At 38.1% G+C, this 26,211-nt stretch overlaps 1 protein-coding gene across 1 annotated transcript in view; it reads left to right on the forward strand.

The window, feature by feature from the left end:
- fras1 (Fraser extracellular matrix complex subunit 1) overlaps positions 1–26,211 on the forward strand; it is a 278,952-nt gene that overhangs the window by 69,008 nt on the left and 183,733 nt on the right. Inside the window, exons 6-13 of the mRNA XM_061904877.1 lie at positions 90–223; positions 4,032–4,115; positions 6,747–6,848; positions 10,821–11,012; positions 15,297–15,386; positions 19,044–19,191; positions 20,584–20,727; positions 23,428–23,574. Of these exons, the coding sequence (XP_061760861.1) occupies positions 90–223; positions 4,032–4,115; positions 6,747–6,848; positions 10,821–11,012; positions 15,297–15,386; positions 19,044–19,191; positions 20,584–20,727; positions 23,428–23,574 (1,041 nt within the window). The remainder of the gene's footprint in view (positions 1–89; positions 224–4,031; positions 4,116–6,746; positions 6,849–10,820; positions 11,013–15,296; positions 15,387–19,043; positions 19,192–20,583; positions 20,728–23,427; positions 23,575–26,211) is intronic.

Here is a 26,211-nt window from a genome sequence, read left to right on the forward strand (position 1 = left end):
TTTTGAGGCCATATTGCCGGTCGCTGCTGAATGGCACCATCACTTCCAGTTGCTCACTCTTTGTGTGTCTGTGTGTGTGCGTGCGGCAGAGTCGTGCTTCTGGCAAGACTCGGTGTACCAGGATGGCGAGGAGTGGCGGCCCGGCCCGTGCTCCAGGTGTGTCTGCCGCGATGGCCACGCCCACTGCTCCGTGGCCGAGTGTCCGCCAGCAACCTGCAAACAGGTGAGTTCCTGTGTGAGGTCAGCATGTTGGCCGCGTGACAAAGTGTGTTTGTGAAGATGTTGTGTACTCTCTGTGTAACATGTACAACACACTACACTACACTCTCTGTGTAACATGTGCACCACACTACATTACACTCTCTGTGTAACATGTACAACACACTACACTACACTTTCTGTGTAACATGTACAACACACTACACTACACTCTCTGTGTAACATGTACAACACACTACACTACACTCTTTGTGTAACATGTACAACACACTACACTACACTCTCTGTGTAACATGTACAACACACTACACTACACTACACTCTCTGTGTAACATGTACAACACACTACACTACACTACACTCTCTGTGTAACATGTACAACACACTACCCTACACTCTCTGTGTAACATGTACAACACACTACACTACACTCTCTGTGTGACATGTACAACACACTACACTACACTACACTACACTCTCTGTGTGAAATGTACAACACACTACACTACACTCTCTGTGTGACATGTACAACACACTACACTACACTCTCTGTGTGAAATGTACAACACACTACACTACACTCTCTGTGTAACATGTAGAACACACTACACTACACTCTCTGTGTAACATGTACAACACACTACACTACATGTGAGTGAGGAGGAGGAGGAGCTTGTTGGTGATGTTGCCACGGAACGTTCTGGCAACTAGCAAAGAGGAAATGTGTGAGGACAATCCTTAGTTGACGGTTGAGATGCTCGGTGGTGCAAATTGAAACTGAAACTGAAACTGAAAGGGTGAATCAGGACGAGACTAGGAAGTCACAGTCGGACACTTTATTAGGTACCAGGGAGATCACTTCGTTAGGAACCCCAACATTTTCAGTTGCACCTCAAATAGTCTAAACAATATTTCTAGTATCTTGTGAGGAATCAAAGCCTCTACTTTGTCATGTTGCACTTGTTATTGTCATGTTGCACTTGTTATTGTCATGTTGCACTTGTTATTGTCATGTTGCACTTGTTGTTGTCATGTTGCACTTGTTATTGTCATGTTGCAATTGTTATTGTCATGTTGCACTTGTTGTTGTCATGTTGCATTTGTTGTTGTCATGTTGCACTTGTTATTGTCATGTTGCACTTGTTATTGTCATGTTGCACTTGTTGTCATGTTGCACTTGTTATTGTCATGTTGCATTTGTTGTTGTCATGTTGCATTTGTTGTTGTCATGTTGCACTTGTTGTCATGTAGCACTTGTTGTTGTCGTGTTGCATTTGTTGTTGTCATGTTGCACTTGTTGTCATGTAGCACTTGTTGTTGTCATGTTGCACTTGTTGTTGTCATGTTGCACTTGTTGTTGTCATGTTGCACTTGTTATTGTCATGTTGCATTTGTTGTTGTCATGTTGCATTTGTTGTTGTCATATTGCACTTGTTGTTGTCATATTGCACTTGTTATTGTCGTGTTGCACTTGTTATTGTCATGTTGCACTTGTTATTGTCATTTTTACTTGTTATTGTCATGTCGCACTTGTTGTTGTCATGTTGCACTTGTTATTGTCATTTTTACTTGTTGTTGTCATGTTGCACTTGTTATTGTCATTTTTACTTGTTGTTGTCATGTCGCACTTATTATTGTCATGTTGCACTTGTTATTGTCATGTTGCACTTGTTGTTGTCACATTGCACTTGTTGTCATGTTGCACTTGTTATTGTCATGTTGCACTTGTTATTGTCATGTTGCACTTGTTGTTGTCATGTTGCACTTGTTGTTGTCATGTTTCACTTGTTATTGTCATGTTGCACTTGTTGTTGTCATGTTGCACTTGTTATTGTCATGTTGCATTTGTTGTTGTCATGTTGCATTTGTTGTTGTCATGTTGCACTTGTTGTTGTCATGTTGCACTTGTTGTTGTCGTGTTGTACTTGTTATTGTCATGTTGCACTTGTTGTTGTCATGTTGCACTTGTTGTTGTCATGTTGCACTTGTTATTGTCATGTTGCACTTGTTGTTGTCATGTTGCACTTGTTATTGTCGTGTTGCACTTGTTATTGTCATGTTGCACTTGTTATTGTCATTTTTACTTGTTATTGTCATATTGCACTTGTTGTCATGTTGCACTTGTTATTGTCATTTTTACTTGTTGTCATGGTGCACTTGTTATTGTCATGTTGCATTTGTTATTGTCATTTTTACTTGTTGTTGTCATGTTGCACTTGTTGTCATGTTCCACTTGTTAGGCACCTGGGAAACTTTGTCATGTTGCACTTGTTAGGCACCTGGGAAACGTTGTCATGTTGTATTTGTCATTGTCATGTTGCACTTATTAGGCACCTGGGAAACTTTGTCATGTTGCACTTATTAGGCACCTGGGAAACATCCACTGGTCTCGTTTAGCAATCTTCAGGACTTGTAGAAACATTATGGAACCGGGCGCAGTAGCAGGTTAGGTGATTAATCAAGCGTGTGAAAAGCAGCCTTACAGTTGCTAAATGAAGGATGGATGACAGTGGAAGTGGAAAATATTGGTCTGAAAATTAACGTTAGCTAGCAGGTGCTAACGTAGCTGAAAGGATAGCAGCTAACGTTTATGTTCAGGAACGCCTGCTAACAAATTGCTTTGTTTCCTTCATCACTTTGGTTCCACTTAGTTTGGTTGCACAACTTCTTTGTTTACACGTGCATGATGATTAAGAAGGTTGGCCTGCTGCTGCTTGCTTGAATAACAACAACTTGGAAGTCAACCTTTATCATAAAGTGTATGACTGACCAATAAGAATAGACCTTTAATTTGTGACTTACCAATAAGCATAGAACTTTAATTAGTGACTGACCAATAAGAATAGACCTTTAATTAGTGACTGACCAATAAAAATAGACATTTAATTAGTGACTGACCAATAAGCATAGACGTTTAATTAGTGACTGACCAATAAGCATAGACGTTTATTTAGTGACTGACCAATAAGCATAGACCTTTAATTAGTGACTGACCAATAAGAATAGACATTTAATTAGTGACTGACCAATAAGCATAGACGTTTAATTAGTGACTGACCAATAAGCATAGACAATTATTTAGTGACTGACCAATAAGCATAGACCTTTAATTAGTGACTGACCAATAAGAATAGACATTTAATTAGTCACTGACCAATAAGCATAGACGTTTAATTAGTGACTGACCAATAAGCATAGACGTTTATTTAGTGACTGACCAATAAGCATAGACCTTTAATTAGTGACTGACCAATAAGCATAGATCTTTAATTAGTGACTGACCAATAAGCATAGACCTTTAATTAGTGACTGACCAATAAGCATAGACGTTTATTTAGTGACTGACCAATAAGCATAGACCTTTAATTAGTGACTGACCAATAAGCATAGATCTTTAATTAGTGACTGACCAATAAGCATAGACCTTTAATTAGTGACTGACCAATAAGAATATACCTTTAATTAGTGACTGACCAATAAGCATAGACGTTTAATTAGTGACTGACCAATAAGCATAGACCTTTGATTAGTGACTGACCAATAAGCATAGACCTTTAATTAGTGACTGACCAATAAGCATAGAACTTTAATTAGTGACTGATTAATAAGCATAGACGTTTATTTAGTGACTGACCAATAAGCATAGACCTTTAATTAGTGACTGACCAATAAGAATAGACCTTTAATTAGTGACTGACCAATAACAATAGACCTTTAATTAGTGACTGACCAATAAGAATAGACCTTTAATTAGTGACTGACCAATAAGAAGACGTTTGATTAGTTATTAGTGAATTCTTCTTACCCCTTAGAATGAGAACTTGGTGATCCCGATGGGTCGATGCTGTCCTCAATGTGTCTCCAACCCCTGTCTGGCAGCTGGCAAGGAGTACCAGGTAGGACACAGCATTAGGTACCAGGTAGGACACTGCATTAGGTACCAGGCAGGACACGGCATTAGGTACCAGGTAGGACACTGCATCAGGTACCAGGTAGGACACGGCATTAGGTACCAGGTAGGACACTGCATTAGGTACCAGGCAGGACACGGCATTAGGTACCAGGTAGGACACGGCATTAGGTACCAGGTAGGACACTGCATTAGGTACCAGGCAGGACACGGCATTAGGTACCAGGTAGGACACTGCATCAGGTACCAGGTAGGACACGGCATTAGGTACCAGGTAGGACACTGCATTAGGTACCAGGCAGGACACGGGATTAGGTACCAGGTAGGACACTGCATTAGGTACCAGGTAGGACACTGCATTAGGTACACGCCAGGGCACTTCATTAGGTACCAGGTAGGACACTTCATTAGGTACCAAGTAGGACACTGCATAAGGTACCAGGTAGGTAACTGCATTAGGTACAAGTAGGACACTTCATTAGGTACCATATAGGACACTTTATTAGGTACAGGTAGGACACTTCATTAGCTACCATATAGAATACTTTATTAGGTACCAGGTAGGACACTTCATTAGGTACCAGGTAGGACACTTTAATAGGTACCATATAGGATACTTCATTAGGTACCAGGTAGGACACTTTAATAGGTACCTGTTAGGATACTATATTAGGTACCAGGTAGGACTCTTTTTTTAGGAACTATGTAAGAGACTTCCACTAGGTACCAGGAGGGACACTTTATTAGGTACAGGTAGGAAACTTTATTGTGTACCTGGAAGGACACTGCGTTAGGTACCAGGCAGGACACTTTATTGGGTACAAGGTATGACACTTCCTTGGGTACCAGGTAGGACACTGCATTAGGTACAGGCAGGACACTTCATTAGGTACCAGGCAGGACACTTTATTAGGTACAGGTAGGACACTTCATTAGGTACCAAGTAGGACACTTTATTAGGTACCAGGTAGGACACTTTATTAGGAACTACATAGGACACTTCATTAGGTACCTGGAGGGACACTTTATTAGGTACTACGTAGGACACTTCATTAGGTACCTGGTAGGACACTTTAATAGGTACCTGTTAGGATACTTTATTAGGTACCAGGTAGGACTCTTTTTTTTAGGAACTATGTAGGAGACTTCCACTAGGTACCAGGAGGGACACTTTATTAGGTACTATGTAAGACACTTTATTAGGTACAGGTAGGACTCTTCAGTAGGTACCATGTAGGACACTGCATTAGGTACCAGGTAGGACACTTTATAAGGTACCAGGTAGGACACTTCATTAGGTACCAGGTAGGACACTTTATTAGGTACAGGTAGGACACTCTATTAGGTACCAGGAAGAACACTTTATTAGGTACTACGTAGGACACTTCATTAGGTACCAGGAGGGACTTTATTAGGTACATGTAGAACACTTTATTAGGTACAGGGATGGCACTTCATTAGGTACCAGGTAGGACACTTAATTAGGTACCAGGAGGGACACTTTATTAGGTACTACATAGGACACTTAATTAGGTACCAGGAGGGACACTTTATTAGGTACAGGTAGGACTCTTCATTAGGTACAGGTAGGACATTGTATTAGGTACTACATAGGACACTTAATTAGGTACCATTAGGGACACTTTATTAGGTACAGGTAGGACACTTTATTAGGTACCAGGTAGGACACTTTATTAGGTACTACATAGGACACTTAATTAGGTACCAAGAGGGACTCTTTATTAGGTACAGGTAGGACTCTTCATTAGGTACCAGGTAGGACACTGAATTAGGTACCAGGTAGGACACTTTATAAGGTACCAGGTAGGACACTTCATTAGGTACCAGGTAGGACACTGCATTAGGTAGAAGGTTGGACACTCTATTAGGTACCAGGTAGAACACTTTATTAGGTACTACGTAGGACACTTCATTAGGTACCAGGAGGGACTTTATTAGGTACAGGTAGAACACTTTATTAGGTACAGGGATGGCACTTCATTAGGTACCAGGTAGGACACTTAATTAGGTACCAGGAGGGACACTTTATTAGGTACTACGTAGGACACTTCGTTAGGTACCAGGAGGGACACTTTTTAGGTACAGGTAGGACACTTCATTAGGTACCAGGTAGGACATTTTATTAGGTAATACATAGGACACTTAATTAGGTACCAGGAGGGACACTTTATTAGGTACAGGTAGGACACTGCATTAGGTACCAGGTAGGACACTTTATAAGGTACAGGTAGGACACTCTATTAGGTACCAGGTAGAACACTATTAGGTACTACGTAGGACACTTCATTAGGTACCAGGAGGGACACTTTATTAGGTACAGGTAGGACTCTTCATTAGGTACCAGGTAGGACACTGCATTAGGTACCAGGTAGGACACTTTATTAGGTACTATGTAGGACACTTCATTAGGTACCAGGAGGGACACTTTATTAGGTACAGGTAGAACACTTTATTAGGTACAGGGATGGCACTTCATTAGGTACATTAGATATTCTGACCCTGTGCTGGGTTTTGTGTGTGTGTGTGTGTGTGTGTGTGTGTGTGTTGTGATCTGGTCTAATTGTGTTTCCATATGTGTGTGTGTGCGTGCTGACAGAATGGCGAGCAGTGGCAGAAGGACGCCTGCACCACATGTGTGTGTGACCACGGTCAGTCTAAATGTCACACACACATCTGCCGGGCTGTCACCTGTGAAAAGGTTAGTGGACACGCAGACACACACACCTTTGTCAGGGGAAACAGTCAAATAAGAACTGTGTCTAATTCATTGTCTGTGACACACACACGCACACATATTGACATTCAGCACCTCACACAAGTGTGTGAGTGTGTGTGTGTTACAAACAAATTGCAGGACAGTTTGTGTCCGACAAGAGTTGACATTTTATTCCTGCTTGTAAGCAATTTCTAGAACATTCTTTTCCCGTCAGTGAGGCAGAGAACATGTGTGCTGAATAAAATATGAATTGAAATATGAATAACATTGAATGAAAACATTTCTAGCTACTTTGACTTCATATTCATGTTGGCCTTGTGTTATTTATTCATGTATTTTATTTGATATTGTTATAAAATATGTCAGATGTGTATCATTGCAGTCATCATTTTGATGTACTTCATTATTTACAATAAGTGTATTTGGTTTAAACTTTAGTTTTCTTTGGCAGATGAGATTTACTTGTGTTTATTTTTTAAGTCAGGTTTTGTGTATTATTTGGACACATTTGCACGTACAAAATGTTATCATACGGAGTAAAAAATGTTGGGTTAAAAAATAACCCAGTTTTAACCCACATGCTGGTTCAAAAACGGACGAGCCCCTTATATGAGTTATTCTAACTCAACATTTTGGGTTAATTTTTTTCAACCCAACTTTTGCATGGAATTATTTAACCCAAAGGTGGAGTTATGCTAACTTAATGTTGGGTTATTCCCAACCCAACTATTGGGTTAAATGTATTTAACACAGCAGCTGGGTTATGCTCACTATAAAGTTGGGTTATTCCTAACCCATTTATTGGGTTGCACACTTTAGCGCTCTTTGACCCATTAGTTGTAAATGGAGAAATACTTTCTTCGAAATGTATTCATTTTTTTAAATCGATTTTTAAAAAGATACATTGATTTACAATAGGGCTGAGTTTGAATCACGATTTATTTCTGCAGCCTATTACAGTTACTTCCTGTCATGGGGACATAAATGTTGTCACCCCACTTAAATTGCATTTATAACTGGCCATGTTTATTAATCATTCATTGATAAACACACTAATACCAGTGACACCTTCAGTAGGAAGACTTAGTGCAGTATGTGTAAGAGATGTACTTGGAGTGGCGATAGTTTAACAATCCATCCATTTCCTCCCGCTTGTCCCTTTGGAGTCGTGGGGGGCGCTGGTGCCTAGCTCAGGTACAAACAGGCGGAAGGCGGCGTACACCCTGGACAAGTCGCACATAATCGCAGGGCCAACACAGATAGACAGACAACATTCACACTCACATAGTTTAGTTGACCAAAATATTTTTTTACATAAAATGTTTTGAATTTAGTGAACAAAATTTTATTTCCACGGAATTATGCCGACAATTTAAGTTTAAAAACGAATAATAATAAAAAAGTGTGTTTGTCAAGTTACAGTGATTTAAAATTCAGTGTGTAAAAATTCACTGTGAAATAAATAATTGTACACAAGTGTGTGCAGAAATATTCTGCATTAAAGAAAATGTCAGTGTGTTGAAATTCAGTGTGAAATAATTCACCAAGAGTGATTCTTCAGTTTTGAAGCAACAAATATTTCTGCATTAAATTTTTTGCCCTTAAATATTTTACACTAAATTTTTACATACTGATTTTTTTTTTCTAACTGAATATTTTTTCACTTAAATTTCCTGCACTAAATTTTTTTGCACAGATTTTTTTCTGGAATAAATATTTTGCACCAATTTTTTCTTATGGATCTTTTTTACACTAAATGTTCCTGATTTTTTACACACTTATTTATTTATTTTTTTTACACAAGAATTATTTTACACTGGATATTTTTAGACTGATTTTTTTTGTGAATTGATTTTTCCACTGAATTTTTTGAGACTGTTTCTGCATTGCATATTTTTACACCAATTTTTTCTGAATAGTTTTTTTTTACCCTGAATTTTCCTGCACTGATTTTTTTTACACTGAATTTTAAAACACTGTGTGTTGACAAATTGATGTTTTAAACCGACCAATTGAATTACTGAATTAAATGGTTGGTAAAAGGATGTAATAAATAATCCATCAAGTCTTCCAAGGTCCCCATAGGTCTCTTCAATGACTCCCTTGAGTGTGGGAAAGCGGCATGTCGCTCGATAATGTGCCTTCTCGGCCGGGCAGTGTCAGATTGTCAGGCGGTGGTGAGCAGTTGCCATGGTGACCAGCCTGTTCTCGCCCGCTGAACAAAGCAAACATGGCAGCATCTCTTTGTGATCTGAGCCTGTAGCAAAACTTCCTGGTCGCCACGTCGTCACGTCCAAGGAGACTTCAGCAAACTCACTTTGTCCTAATCTTATAAATATTAGTGAGGGCATTTATTTAGTCATTCAATCATTTTGCCACCGATCGCTGTCACCATGTTCCAGTCCAGCAGCCGCCGGGGGTTGCAGTTAAGGGTGTAAAAAAAAAAAAAAATCGAATTCCAATTTTTATTTTTTTTTCAATCCTTCCTGCTGGTGCTGGCGGCTAGGGCTGTAAAAAAAAACAAAAAAAACATTCAGATTAATCGCGATTCTTCTTGGTAACAATTAATTGATACAAAAATATATAAAATCGGTTTAATTAAAAAAAAAAAAAAAAAATTCCCAAACTGTCCTGCTAGCAGCAGCCGCCGGGTTTGCCGTTACGGGTGCAAAAATATATATTTTGATTCGTATTTGTAATGAATTGTTAATCAGATAAAAAAAAAATCTAATTCAAATCTTTGTATTTCTTCAATCTGTCTTGTCAGCTGTAACAATTCTTAATCAATTAAAAACGATCAAAAATCGATTTTAACTGTTTTTTTGTTCTTTGTTTTTTTTAATCCATCCTGTCAGTAGAAGCCACTGGAGGTTGTGACTAAGGGTGATAAAGAAAAAATCTGATAAATCGGGATTCTTCTTTGTAATGATTCTTAAATGATTGAAAAACATCCAAAATCGATTGTAATTATATTTTGGTTTCAATCTGTCCTGCCAGCGGCAGCCGGCAAGTTGCGGCTAGGGCTGTCAAAAAAGCCTAAAAATGTTTAGATTAATCGCGATTCTTCTTTGTAACTTCTTCTTAGCCGATACAAAAATATAAAACATTGGTTTAATTAAAAAAAAAAACATTCTCAATCTGTCCTGCTAGCAGCAACTGCCGGGGGTTGCAGTTCAGGGTGCAAAAAATATATTTTTTGATTCGTATTTGTAATGAATTGTTAATCAGATAGAAAAATCAAATTTATTTCTGTTTATTTTTTTCAATCTGTCTTGTCAGCTACAGCCACCGAAAAAAAACAAAAAACTTTATTTTTTATTTTTCGCGATTTCGCTGTCAAAAATAAAAAATCTGATTAATCGTGATTCGTCTTTGTACCGATTCTTAATCGATTGAGAAACATCCAAAATCGATTCTAATTATATTTTTGTTTCAATCCATCCTGCCAGCGGCAGCCGGCAAGTTGCGGCTAGGGCTGTCAAAAAAGCCTAAAAATGTTTAGATTAATCACGATTCTTCTTTGTAACTATTCTTAATCCATACAAAAAAATCAAAAATCGATAAAAAAAATGTTTTCCATTTGTCCTGTCAGCAAAAGCCGCGGGGGGGGGTCGGCTAGGGCTGTAAAAAACAACAACATTCAGATTAATCGCGATTCTTCTATGTAACAAATCTTAATTGTTTAAAAATATTTAAAAAATACTTTTTTATTGAAAACTATTTTTTTTTCAATCTGTCCTGTCAGCAGCAGCCGCTAAGTTGGCTGCGGCTAGGGCTGTCAAAAAAGCCTAAAAATGTTTACATTAATCGAAATTCTTATTTGTAACGATTCTTAATCCATTAAAAAAATCGATTTAAATTTTAGATTTTTTAATCTGCCCTGGGGGAGGTCCAGTGGAGGTGGTGTGGAAGTGGATTTGGCCGCTGAAGCCTGTGCCGTGTCCCCCTCTGCAGGGCCAGAGCAAGATCAGGCGGGCGGGGCAGTGCTGCGAGGCGTGTACGGCCACACGGGGGAGCTGCCGGCACCAGGGCCTGGTCCGATACCACGGGGACACCTGGAACGCCGCCGGCTGCGAGTTCTGCTCCTGCAGCCGGGGCCAAGTCCTGTGTCGGAAGGCGGAGTGCGGGCGTGTGGACTGTCCGCAGGTAAGCACAACCGTAAAAGTTGGTATACTACATTACCCGCAAGGCTTAGCGCGGTAGACATGGCAGAACCCTGGAGGTCTGATGATGCAAAACCTGTTCTCAGGAGGGTGATGTAAGTGTTGTTGCACCTTTGGTCATTGTCAGGCAGATGTTTTCCACCCAGACGTTCTGGGACAAACCATTGTGTTCACTTTTGAAAATGGGGGAGTTGTCTTTGTGAACTCACTGTCAGAAGTAACACAACATTTGTGTAAACATCCATCCAACCATCCATCCATCCATCTTCTTCCATGGGTGCATCAGCCTAAGCAGAGAAGCCCAGACTTCCTTCTCCCCGGCCGCTTGGTCCAGCTGTTCCCGGGGGATCCCGAGATGTTCCCAGGCCAGCCGGGTAACCTCGTCTTCCCAACGTGTCCTGGGTCTTCGCCGTGGCCTCCTACCAGTCGGATGTAACCTAAACACCTCCCTAGTGAAGCGTCCCGGTGGCACCCGAAGCACCTCATCTGGAGGAGCAACAGTTTACTCTGAGGTCTGCCCGAGTGGCAGAGCTTCCAGCCTACAGTATCTCTAAGTGAGAGACCCGCCACCCGATGGCCGCTTGTACCCGTGATCTTGTCCTTTCGGTCTTAACCCAAAGCTCATGACCATAGGTGAGGATGGTAACGTGGATCATCCGGTAAATCGAGAGCTTTGACTTCCGGCTCAGCTCCTTCTTCACCACAACGGATCGATACAGTGTCCGCATTACTGGAGACGACCGCTTGTCGATCTCACCATCCACTCTTCCCTCGCCAGCCGGGAGACATAGTCTTCCCAACATGTCCTGGGTCTTCCTCGTGGCCTCTACCAGTCAGACGTGCCCTAAATACCTCCCTAGGGAGGTGTCCCGGTGGCACCCAAAGCACCTCATCTGGAGGAGCAGCAGTTTACGCTGAGGTCTTCCCTAATGGCGGAGCTTCTCAGCCTATCTCTAAGGGAGAGAGACCTGCCACCTGATGGCCGCTTTTACTTGTAACTTTGTTCTTTGATGAGGATGGGAACGTAGATCGACCGGTAAATCGAGAGCTTTGCCTTCCGGCTCAGCTCCTTCTTCACCACAACAGATCGATACAGCGTCCGCATTACTGAAGATGACCGCCTGTCGATCAATCAATCAATCAATCAATGTTTACTTATATAGCCCTAAATCACGAGTGTCTCAAAGGGCTGAGGCTGATCTCACCATCCACTCTTCCCTCACTCGTTAACAAGAATCCGAGGTACTTGAACTCCTCCACTTGGGGCAAGTTCTCCTCTGCAACCCAGAGATGGCACTCCACCCTTTTCCGGGCGAGAACCATGGACTCGGACTTGGAGGTGCTGATTCTCATCCCGGTCGCTTCATGCTCAGCTGCGAACGGATCCAGTGAGAGGTGAAGGTCCCTTCCAGATGAAGTCATCAGGACCACATCATCTTCCAAAAGCAGACACCTAATCCTGAGACCACCAAATCGGATCCCCTGACTGCGCCTAGAACTTCTGTCCATAAAAGTCGTAAATAGGACCAGTGACCAAAAAGCAGTCCTGGCGGAGTCCAACGTCCACCAGGAACATGTCTGACTTACTACCGGCAATGCGGACCAGACTCCGGCTCCGCTTGTTCAGGGACTGAATGGCTCGTAGCAACGGACCCTTGACCTTGAGCACCCCCCACAGGACACCGCCAGGGACTCGCTTGATGGCCTTTTCCTAGTCCACAAAACACACGTGGACTGGTTGGGCAAACTCCCATGCCCAATCCAGTACCAGAGCCAGGGTCCAAATCTGGTCCTGTGTTGCACCACCAGGACAAAAACCACATTTTTTCTCCTGATTGGGACTCTCCTCTCCAGCGTATCTGGATCCATGTCATAGCGCCCCCTGTTGCTATAGCGATGAACAATAAATAACAATATCTAGTAAAGTGACCAAAGTCCAAATGTTGAATTTGGCCAATGGGACGCATCCTTTTAAAAAAATAATATTGTATAAAATAAAAAAAATAATAAAAAGGTAGATAAAATAAAAAACAAAAGTTATTTGGGTAAAAAGAAATTAAACAAAAAAAATAAGTTGTTTGTGTAAAATAAATCCATCAATTAATTAATCAAAAATAAATTAAAAGAAAAGTTCTTTGTGTAAAAAAAATAGTGTTTGAAACAAAATAAATGAAAAATATATCGAATGTCAACTTAAAAAATATGTTTGTGTAAAAAACAAATAAAAATAAGTTGTTTGTGTAAATTTTTTAAATTACAATTAAATAAAATAACATTTTTCTGGAAAAAAAAATTCAATTAAAAAAAGTTGTTTGTGCCAAAACATGTAAAAATTAAAATGTAAACGTACATATAAAAAATAAGTTATTTGTGTAAAATTAATGATGTTATTAAAATTACATTTAAAAAATAAGTTGTGTAAATTTAAAAAAATACAATTGAATTAAAAAAATAAATTGTTTGTGTACAAAAAATATATAATAAAATAGTAAATATAATAAAAAGTTTTATGTGGAAAATAAATACATGAAACATAATTAATTAAAATTTAAATAAAAAAATGAGTTTGTGCCAAAAAATAAATATATGAAAGTACATTTAAAAACTCAGTTATCTGTGTAAAATTAATAATTTTATTACATTTACATTTAAAAAATAAGTTGTTTGTGTAAAAAAAAGAAGTTGTAATGAAATAAATGAAAATAAATTTTAAAAAAGAAGTTGTTTTGCAAAATTAAACACTACATAAATTATTTTAAATTTAATTAAAAAATAAGTTGTTTTTGTAAAATAAATAAATGATTTAAAATGTAATAAAAAAAATAAGTTGTTTTTGTAAAAAAAAGTATTTGAAATAAAAGTACATTTTAAAAAAAAAGGTGTGAGTGATGCTCAGGTGTGTTTGTTGTTTTTTACTTCAGGATGTTTGGATTGTACAGGAAGTGTGACATCACATCTGGTTGTGTTTCCTCACTTTAATTCCTGTCATCACTCTTATTTTGGTTCCACTTCCTGCTCGTCTCCCTGAGCGCTCCTTTCCCTCACCTGCCCCTGATTGGTACACCTCTTTATTTATACCTGTTGGTCAGGTGTGGAGTCTTCATCATGTCCAGGACCTTTAATGAGTGCTCCTCCTCCAATTAATGACTAACGAAATGGTTTTCTTTCTTAAAGGCCTAATGAAATGAGATTTTCTTATTTAAACGGGGATAGCAGGTCCATTCTATGTGTCATACTTGATCATTTCGCGATATTGCCATATTTTTGCTGAAAGGATTTAGTAGAGAACATCCACGATAAAGTTCGCAACTGGAGAAAAGCCCTGCCTCTACCGGAAGTCGCACACGATGACGTCACATGTTGATGGCTCCTCACATATTCACATTGTTTTTAATGGGAGCCTCCAACAAAAAGAGCTATTCGTACCGAGAAAACGACAATTTCCCGATTAATTTGAGCGAGGATGAAAGATTCGTGTTTGAGGATATTGATAGCGACGGACTACAAAAAAGAAAAAAAAGTAAAAAAAAAAAAACGCGATTGCATTGGGACGGATTCCGGACCTTTTTAGAGACATTTACTAGGACAATTCTGGGAAATCCCTTATCTTTCTATTGTGTTGCTAGTGTTTTAGTGAGTTTAATATTACCTGATAGTCGGAGGTGTACGTCCACGAATGTCTTGACGCCAGTGTCTCGGGGAAGTCGACGGCAGCTGTACGGACGGCACAAGCTCAGCTGATATCCGGTAAGAGGCGACTTTTTAACCACAATTTTCTCACCGAAACCTGCTGGTTGACATTCGGTTGGGATCCATGTCCACTGTGATCCATAGTAAAGTTTCACGTCCGTGAATTTTAAACAAGGAATCACCGTGTGTTTGTGTGGCTAAAGGCTAAAGCTTCCAAACTCCATCTTTCTACTGTGACTTCTCCAATATTAATTGAACAAATTGCAAAAGATTCAGCAGCACAGATCTCCAAAAAACTGTATAATTATGCCGTTAAAGCAGACGACTTTTTGCTGTGTGTGTGTGCGCAGCGTTCATACTTCCTAAAAACTTGTGACGTTTTGCGTACACGTCATTACACGACGTTTCCAAGACGAAACTCCCGGGAAATTTAAAATTGTAATTTAGTAAACTAAAAAGGCCGTATTGGCATGTGTTGCAATGTTAATATTTCATCATTGATATATAAACTATCAGACTGCATGGTGGGTAGTAGTGGGTTTCAGTAGGCCTTTAAAGTTTGCATTTTGTCTGTCAGGGGTCACACCTGCTTCACCTGCCAGGACTCTGCTGTCCTCAGTGTTCCTCTCAGAGAAATTCCTGCCTGCACCAAGGACAAGTACACCAGGTACTTTCACCTGTGTGTCTTTTAGCTCGGTTGTTAGCACGCTCCTGTCTCCAGAGGGACTGAACCACGCTGATTAACGAACTAACTTTAGCATGCTCGATGGTTAGCTCGTTTTGCAGGTATACGCCTCTGATGCAATATTTTCTTTTTAATGCATGTTAACTTTTAGCATGCTAACATCATGTTAGTATTCTAGCTTTTTTCAACTCATTTTGCACTTCAAAGTCCAATATTTTGGTATTTCATGCATGCTAAATATTTAGCACATTTTGCAAGCATACACCTCAGAGTCAAATGTTTTATTAAATGGACACTAACTTTTAGCGTCCTATCATTAGCATGCTAGGTATTAAATTTTTTTTGCAGGCATATGCCTCAGAGTCAAATGTTTTATTAGATGGATGCTAACTTTTAGCATGCTATCATTAGCATGCTAGGTACTAACAAATTTTGCAGGCATGTGCCTCAGAGTCAAATGTTTTATTAGATGGATGCTAACTTTTAGCATGCTAACATTAGCATGCTTGGTATTCATTTTGCAAGCATACGCCTTAGAGTCAAATGTTTTATTAAATGGATGCTAACTTTTAACATGCTAACATTAGCATGCTAGGTATTAACTAATTTTGCAGGCATACGCCTCGGATTCAAATATTTTATTAGATAGATGCTTACTTTTAGCATGCTAACATTAGCACACTAGCTCTTTTTGCAGGCAAAACGCCTCAGAGTTAAGTATTTTGTTATTTCATGCAATCCAACTTTTAGCATGTTATCGTCAACATGTTCGTATGTTAGCTTTGTGTTCCCCTTTTTGCAGGCATACACCTCAGAGTCAAATATGATGTCATTCATCCTAACCTCTCGCATGCTAGATGGTTAGCTCGTTTTGCAGGCGTATGCCACTAATGAAATCTTTTCTTATTTAATGTATGTTAACTTTTAGAATGGTAACATCATGTTAGTAGTCTGGCTTTTTTCAACTCATTTTGCAGGAATATACCTCAAAGTCCAATATGTTGGTATTTCATGCATGCTAACTTTCGCATGCTAAATATTTAGCACATTTTGCGGGCGTACGCCTCATTGTCAAATGTTTTATTAAATGGATGCTTACTTTTAGAATGCTAACATTAGCATGCTAGGTTATAACTCTAAGGCGTTTGCCTGCAAAATCAGCTAAGTATTTTGTTATCTCATGCACGCTAACTTTTAGCACGTTAACGTCAACATGTTAGTATGTTATCTTAGTATTCCCCTTTTTGCAGGCATACACCTCAGAGTCAAATGTTATGTCATGCATGCTAACCTTTAGCATGCTAGATATTAGCTGATTTTGCTGGCATACGCCTCAGAGTCAAACATTTGTTTGTCATGCATGCTAACCTTTAGCATGCTATATATTTGCTAATTTCCAGGTATACACCTCCAGAGTCAAACATTTTTTTACACTCGTGCTAACCTTTACCATGCTAAAATCAACATGTTAGTCTGTTAGCTTTATTTTGCTCCTTTTGCAGACAAACACCTCAGAGACAAAAAATAGGTGTTTCATGCATGCTAACTAAAGTTTAGCATACAGTATTTCCAAGTTTAGAAAAGCAAAATAGTTGATAGTTTCATATTTGTGTCACGTAAACACGACATCGTGTTTGAATATGAGATTTGAATATTTCTCTGCCTTGTTGCTGCACAAAAGAATCAAAGTCTCCATGCTTGTGAGAAAAGAGCAAGTTGGAAAAAAGTACTTGGTCATTAAGACCAAACACTGGTGATTCCCTTCTGGCTCCCTGGAGGATCTCCTTTAAGGACTATATTTAACAACTATCTTTCAAGTTTTTATCTGCAGGCCTCACACAAACTTCTTCTTGGCAAGTGCAGCCTCCTTTTCATCTCCACTTTGCACACGCTAATTGCTTCTGCTTCTGCTTTTGTCCCACTGCTTTGGACCCACCAGACCTCAGATAGTCCCTCAGATAGTCCCCCAGATAGTCCAGTCTGGGGAAAACTCACAACAAAGTCGTCTTTTCATCATCTCTATTTATATCTCGTTAGTTAGCTAAATACGAGGATAACTATTTATATGTAGTTAGTTAGCTAAATACTAATCACTATTAATATCTAGTTAGATAGCTAACTACTAATCACTATTATTATCTAGTTAGTTAGCTAAATACTAAGAAAACTATTTAAATCTAGTTGGTTAGCGAAACACTAAGATACCTATTTGAATATAGTTAGTTAGCTAAATACTTGGATAACTATATCTACTTGGATAAATACTTGGATAACTAGTTATATCTCGTTGGTTAGCTGAATACTAGGATAGCTATTTGTATATAGTTAGTTAGTTATTTAGTTAGTTAGCTAAATACTTGTATAACTATTTATATATAATTAGTTAGCTAAATTCTTGGATAGTTATCTAAATACTAAGATATTGATTTATATGTAATTAGTTATGTAAATACTTGGAAAACTATATCTAGTTAGCGTAATACTAAGATAACTATACATAGCTAAATACTCGGATAATTATTTATATCTAGTTAGCCTAATACTAAGATAACAAATTATTTGTAGTTAGTTAGATAAATACTCGGATAGCTATTTATATATAGCCTGTTAGCTAAATACTTACATAACTATAAGTAGTTAGTTAGTTAAATACTTGGACAACTATTTATATATAGTTAGTTAGATAAATATTTGGATAACAATTTATATGAACTTAGTTAGCTAAATACTTGGTTAACTATTTATATATAGTTAGTTAACTATATACTAAGATAACTATATCTAGTTAATTAGCTAAATACTGGGACATATAACTACATATATGTAGTTAGTTAAATATATACTAGGATAACTATTTATATATATAGTTAGCTAAATACTAGGATAACTATTTGTATATAGTTAGTTGGCTAAATACTTGGATAACTATTTATATGTAATTAGTTAACTAAATACTAGGATAGTTAGCTAAATACTAAGATATCGATTTATATGTAATTAGTTAGCTAAATACCTTGATAACTATATCTAGTTAACTTAATACTAAGATAACTATATATAGTTAGCTAAATACTTGGATAACTATTTATTTCTAGTTAGCTAAATACTAAGATAACCAATTATATGTAGTTAGTTAGCTAAATACTCGGATAGCTATTTATATATAGTCATTTAGCTAAATATTAAGATAACTATAAGTAGTTAGTTAGTTAACTATATCTAGTTAGTTAGGTAAATACTAGTACATATATTTATATATAGTTAGCTAAATACTTGGATAACTATTTATATATAGTTAGCTATATACTAGGATAATTATATCTAGTTAGTTAGCTAAATACTAGGATAACTGTTTATATGTAGTTTGTTACCTAAATAGTAAGCTAGCTTCATATATAGTTTATATATTTAGTCAGCTAAAACTAAAATAGCTATGTGTAGTTAGTTGGTTAAATACTAAGGTAGCTATATTTTTTAGTTAGCTAAATAATAAGCTTGCTTTATATATGTACTTTGTTAGCTCAATACTTGGATAACTATATGTAGTTTGTTAGCTAAATAGTGTAATAAGTATTTATATATCTAGTTAGCTAAATAGCAAGCCAGATGGTTAATAGAAATGTTGTGTTTCCGCGTCAGGACGCCACACGCTGGAGCCCCACCCCCTGCCGAGAGTGTGAGTGCGGCGAGGGTCATGTGACCTGTTACCTGCGGTCCTGCCCCACCTGCCCACCGGGCACCTTGGGCGTCATCCAGCAGGGGGGGTGCTGCCCCCGCTGTCAGCAAGGTTAGTTGCAATGCATGTTGGGAACTCTTCTTCTGCATGCAAATGATGTCATTCAATCTTTTTTTGCTGATGGTGCACTTTTGGAAAGTTGGCAACAAAACATGCACTTGTTGGCAACACTATATAGAGAGAGAATTAGAGAGAATTATATTTTATATAGCGCTTTATATATATATATATATATATATATATATATATATATTAGAGTATTTGGCGAGCTCTGTTTTGTCCTACTAATTTCGGCAGTTTTTTAACTCATCATAGTTTGTTTACATGTACAGTTTTCTCCGACGCTGCCACAGAACAACGCGTTTTATGTCTCATTTTGTCCACCAAACGTTTTATGCCATTTCTGACAGCTGCACACAAGTATGTGTGTTGGTTTTTTGTTTGTTGTTTTGCTGCCAATCTCGCCCCCTTCTGGTGAAAAACTACAACAGTAATAACGTCAGTAATATTGTTCCCATCTTCCTGAAATGTTTTAATGGTAGGTCGCGGCTTTAGGTGGTACGCAACTGCATCACCGCTACGGTGCCAGAATCGCTCCCTTGTATTTAAAAACTATAACTGTTAGAACTTACTTCCACTTGATACGATCTTCCCGCATTTTATGATGGTGGTTTGGGGTGTTGGGTGGGACGCAACTGCGGCACCATCTGGTGAAAAACAGCAACAGTAATAGTTTCCGTTCACATGCTCGGATATTCCAAACATATTTGATGGTGGGTCAGAGTATTGGTTGCGACGCTGCGGTGGTATGGCAGCAGCGCCAAGACTGCCCCTTTGTGGTGGAAAAATATATATGTCATACCTTCGCTACCAATGCTCCGATCTTCCTGACCTTTCTGGTGGTGGGTTAGGGCAATGGGGAGGCTCGAAGCTCAAATTCTTTTTGCTTTTTTTTTTACTTGTGATGTGCCACCTTGCTTTTCACTTTCTCACACTCGCCACCATTTCCTGGAGGCTCGCAGCTTTAATTCTTTTTGCGTTTACCTGGGATGTGCCACCTTGCTTTTCACTTTCTTTCACTAGCCACTAGTTCCCGGAGGCAAGCAGCTTTAATTCTTTTCGCGTTTCCTTGTGATGGGCCACCTTGGTTTTCACTTTCTTTCACTAGCCACTAGTTCCCGGAGGCTCGTAGCTTTAATTATTTTTGCATTTACTTGTGATGTGTCACATTGCTTTTCACCTTCTCACACTCGCCACTAGTTCCCGGAGGCTTGCAGCTTTAATTCTTTTTGCGTTTATTTGTGATGTGCCACCTTGCTTTTCACTTTCTCACACTCGCCACTAGATCCTGTCTTCCCTGGCTTTTAAAACTTTGGACATGCCAATTCTTTGTGGTCCAAGTTGCAGGTCAAGAACATGACCTTGTGTCTTCTTGTGTTCCAGTCCGGTGTCACGCAGACTGCCAGTCTTGCCTGGGCTCCCCTGACCACTGCCAGAGCTGCAAGGACCCCGGAGCCGTCCTCCATCTGGGCCGCTGCTTGTCCGCCTGTCCCGACGGCTTCTTCGCCGACGGAGTGGAATGCGCAGGTAGGCGTGTCTCCGTTGTACGAAGTTGTATGATTCAAAGGTGTTCAGCTAAAAATAAAACGTCAGAAAATAGCTAGCATGCTAACGGTTAGCATGTGCCAAGTACCAAATAAATGACTGAGTAGTGTGGCTTCAAAATCGATTTAAAAAGTTTGTATGCTAACGTTGCAATGATAGCATGATCATCTCAACATGCTAGCAGTTGGCATGTGTCAAGTACCAAGTTATATTACTCAAAGGTATTTGGCTAAAAAAAATTGTTAAAAATGTTAGCATACGTGAATGCCAACGTAGTTGTACGACTCAAAAGTGCTTGGCTGAAAAAAACTACCTAAATTTGCTAGCATGCTAACAGTTGGCACGTGCCAAGTACCAAGTAAGTGACTCTGAGTTGTGCGCTTTTAAAATCAATTTAACAAATTAGGATGCTAAAAGTTAGCATGTGCCAAGTACCAAGCAAATAACTGATTTGTGCTGCTTCAAAATCGATTTTAAAAAGTAAGTATGCTAAAGTTGCCATGATAGCATGATGATGTCAACATACTAGCAGTTAGCATGTGTCAAGTACCAAGTTATATAACTCAGAGGTATTTGGTTAAAAAGATCTTTAAAAATGTTAGCATGCAAGAATATTAACTATAGCATGCTAACAGCAGATGCAAAGTACCAAATTATATGAATTGAAGGTGCTCAGCTGAAAAAAAATGACCAAAAATAGCAAGCATGCTAACAGTTAGCCTGTGCCAAGTACCAAGTAAATGACTGAGTAGTGCGGCTTCAAAATCCATTTAAAAAGTTAGTATGCTAACCTTGCCATGATAAAAATGTTATTCAGTTGTGTGTGTGTGTGTGTGTGTGTGTGTGTGTGTGTGTGTGTGTGTGTGTGTGTGTGTGTGTGTGTGTGTGTGTGTGTGTGTGTGTGTGTGTGTGTGTGTGTGTGTGTGTGCGTGCGTGGGTAGGAAGGAATCTGGTGCCAAAATCTGGAGCATAATAATAAATAGATAAATTTTGGGTGTAAAAACATTATTATTATTATTATTATTATTATTATAATTGAGTGAATGTTTTGGATCACTCACACAATTAAAAATCAACTTTAATTGACTGATAAAAAATTACATGATTTTAAAATGACATAAATATGAGATATGTACATTTAAATGTTTAATCAAATATAAAAATGTATTAATAATTCATGAGGTCATTTGCTATCATATTTTCAAAATAAAATGCTGATGTTATACTCCTGACAGTACAATAGTATAAAATACATCATGTTGTAGTAATTAATATAATTTTTCTGTGTGGACAAAAACATGACTTTTATTTCTTACTCAGCACTTCTTTGTCTCACTTCCACTGCTTTTATTTTTTTATTTACTTTTTACCTTCGGCTCGTTTTTTTTCTTGCCTTTGCTTTTTTTTCTTCTTGTTCACCCTCCAAGTAAACGTCAGACTTGAAATATTGTGTCTGCACTTCTGCTGCCCAAAACATAGCATCAATAAACACTTCAACTCTGCCACACTTTGTCATCTTCTACATTTCTAACATTGCTGCTGGTTGGATGACAAAACATGCTTAAATGCTGCTACAATGCTAACATGCTAATAAGCTAACATATTCATATGCTAACATGCTAATATACTAACATGCTTACATATTGAAATACATGTTAACAGGATATTATGCTAATTTTAACATGCTAAAATACTAAGATGATAACATGTTCTAGTACAAACATGCTAAATTACTAACATACACTACCATGCTAATATATTAACATGCTAATAACCTAACATATGAACATGCTATCATGTCATTGCTAACATTTTAAAATACATGTTAACGAGATTATATGCTAACTTTAACATGCTAAATTATTAAGATGCTAACATGCTACAATGGTACATGCTAAATTACTAACATACACCAGCGTGCTAATATATTAACTTGTTAATAAGCTAACACCTTAATATGCTAACATGCTTTTGCTAACATACTAATATGCTAATATTCCAACATGTTAAAATACATGTTAACAGGGTGATATGCTAATTTTAACATGCTAAAATACAGAGATGCTAACATGCTGAATTACTCATCTACTACAACATGCTAATAGGCTATAATATTAACATACACTTACATGTGAATATGTTAACATGCTAATATGCTAACATGCAAATGTATTGGCATACATGTACATGCTGATATGCCAACATGTAAAGTAATTTTTTTTCAACATGTTAAGTTAACGTACGCTAATATGCTAATTTTAACATGCTAAAATACTAAGATGCTAACATGTTACAATGCTAACAGGGCTTCAGCTGCTGTGGGAAAAAATTGGATGAATAAACAGTTGAATTTTTCCAACTACTAAGTTTCAAATATTGATGCAGGCTAAAACAAATATATGTACATGTGCTGAGCAAAGTGTGACAGGAAGTGGACGCTGCCAAAAGAAGAAAACGCTTTGCTTACGCTAAAACCGACTTGCGAGCACACAAATGAGGTATACTAAACATGCGAGCAGAGTCTACTTAGTGAGCAGAATGGATGTCTTGATAAGTGTGAGGAGTAAAGGCAAATGTAAATATTTGGCTCATGATTTATCAAGATTGGAAGTGTTCTGCGAGCGTTGAAGTGGAGGAAATGTTTGGTCCTCATGGCCCCTCTGGCTGCTTGTGTCCCTGCAGCTTGTCCTCCCTCCTGCTCGGTGTGCTCCAGCAGGCGCGCCTGTCGCTCCTGCGCTCTGCAGCGCCCCCTGCTGAGCGCTGATGGCAGCCAGTGTTTGACTTCCTGTCCTGCCGGAAACTACCAGGACCCACATGGGCAATGTCAGAGTGAGTCTGCCATCTTTCTTCTGGCCATGCTTTTATTTTCTTTGTTCTTTGCTGACAACTTCCTGCCAACGAGTCTTCCTCTCCTTGATGAAATACGTTTTATTCTTATTGTCTGACGCTTGATCAGCACACCTTTTGTTTGCCAAGAAGACGTGATCGTCAACCACGTGATTGATGTGGGAAATACATCAAGTCCAGGGTGGGAAGTACACATTATAAAAGTGAAAAGTGATGTAAAGAAAGTGGGGAAAAAAAAGAACATTTAAAGTGAAACTGAGAAAGTAATTAAGTGAACAGAAAATAAAAAAGTGAAATGGATGAGGTGAAAAAATGAAATTTAGAAAAGAAAAAAGTGAAGTAAAATAAAGTTAAAAGTGAAACAAAGAATAACATTGAGAAAGTAAAAAAAATGAAATAAAATGAAGTGAAATAAAGAAAGTTAAAAATTAAATTGAAAAAAATTGAACATTGAAATAAAATGAGGTTGAGTGAAACAAAAAGTGAAATATAGAAAGTGAAAAATGAAATTGAGGATTCCCCAAAAAAATGAGGTGAAATAGAAAGTGAAATAAAGAAAGTTCGAAGTGAAATTCAGTAAGTAAAGAGGGAAATAAAATGAAGTGAACAGTGAAACGAAGAAAGTGATTTTAAAGATCATTTCCATGTTGTGAAATAAATCAACACTAGCAGAGATACTAAAATGTCACCAAACTTCTGATTGGATGAAATTTTTCAGGTTTACATCGTACATTTTGGTACATTATGCATGCTACGTTATTATTTTAGCATGTTAACATTAGCATGCTAGCATTTTTAACACATTTTTCAGGTACACATCGCAGACTAATATTATGGTACTTTACACATGCTACTGTTAGTATTTTTGGTTGCTAACATTAGCGTGCTACAATTTTTAACACATTTTTCAGGTATACATCGTAGACTAATATATTTTGGTACTTTACGCTTGCTACGTTAGTATTTTAGCCTGCTAACATTAGCATGCTAGCATTTTTTACACATTTTCCAGGTAAAAATCGCAGACTAATATATTTTGGTACTTTACGCATCCTACCGTTAGTATTTTACCATGCAGCATGCGAGCATTTTTAACACATTTTTCAGGTATACATCATAGACTAATATATGTTGGTACTTTACGCATGCTACCATTAGTATTTTTGGTTGCTAGTATTGGCATAGTAAAATTTTAAACACATTTTTGGGGTATACATTGTAGACTAATATATTTTGGTACTTTACGCATGCTACGTTAGTATCTTAGCCTGCTAACATTAGCATGCGAGCATTTTTAACAAACTTTTCAGGTAAAAATTGTGGACTAATATATTTTGGTACTTTACACATGCTACAGTTAGTATTTTTTGTTGCTATTATTAGCGTGCTAGAATTTTTAACAATTTTTTAAAATTATATATCGCAGACTAATATATTTTGGTACTTTACGCATGCTACCGATAGTATTTTAGCTTGCTAGCATTAGCATGCTAACAATTTTTTACACATTTTTGAGGTAAAAATTGCAGACTAATATATTTTGGTGCTTTACGCATGCTACCGCTTGAATTTTAGCATGCAGTATGCGAGCATTTTTAACACATTTTTCAGGTATACATCGCAGACTAATTTTATGGTACTTAACGCATGCTACCGTTAGTATTTTAGCGTGCTAACATTAGCATGCTAGCATATTTTTTTACACATTTTTCAGGTAAAAATCGCAAAGTAATATATTTTGGTACTTTAAATAAATAAATGGGTTGTACTTGTATAGCGCTTTTCTACCTTCAAGGTACTCAAAGGGCTTTGACACTACTTCCACATTTACCCATTCACACACACATTCACACGCTGATGGAGGGAGCTGCCATGCAAGGCGCTAACCAGCACCCATCAGGAGCAAGGGTGAAGTGTCTTGCTCAGGACACAACGGACATGACGAGGTTGGTACTAGGTGTGGATTGAACCAGGGACCCTCGGGTTGCGCACAGCCACTCTTCCACTGCGCCACGCCGTGGGAGAGTGAATCCTACCATTAGTATTTTAGCGTGCTAACATTAGCATGGTAGCATTTTTAACACATTATCCATGTACACATTGCAGACTAATATATTTTGGTACTTTATGCATGCTACGTTATTATTTTAGCATGTTAACATTAGCATGCTATCATTTTTAACACATTTTTCAGGTACACATTGCAGACTAATGTGTTTTGGTACTTTACGCATGCTACCGTTAGTATTTTAGCGTGGTAAAATTAGCAAGCTAGCTTTTTTCAGCTAATTCAGCAGGTATATACCTCAAGGTCATATAATGCTAACTCTAGGCATGCTATTATTAGCATGCTAGCTTTTTTTGTCTCACTTTGCTCACATTTTCTGTTAGTTGACGCCATCTGACCAGCATGCTAGCTGTTAGCCCTGAGCTAAGGGTTGTGGTTGCTCCACAGCGCCCCCTGTGGTGCACTTCTCTGCTGTCTTGGCCAGGCAAAAAGCCCAAGAAGAAGCGTTTATTGTAATGTGTGTGAGAGGAATGTCAGGAGGTTGGAAGGTGGTAATGAAGGTTGTGAAGAACAATCAGGAGATGTTGGCAGAGGACCAGACCACCCAGGAC

This window comes from Nerophis ophidion, linkage group LG01 (genome assembly GCF_033978795.1).
Source record: "Nerophis ophidion isolate RoL-2023_Sa linkage group LG01, RoL_Noph_v1.0, whole genome shotgun sequence".
NCBI lineage: Eukaryota > Metazoa > Chordata > Actinopteri > Syngnathiformes > Syngnathidae > Nerophis > Nerophis ophidion.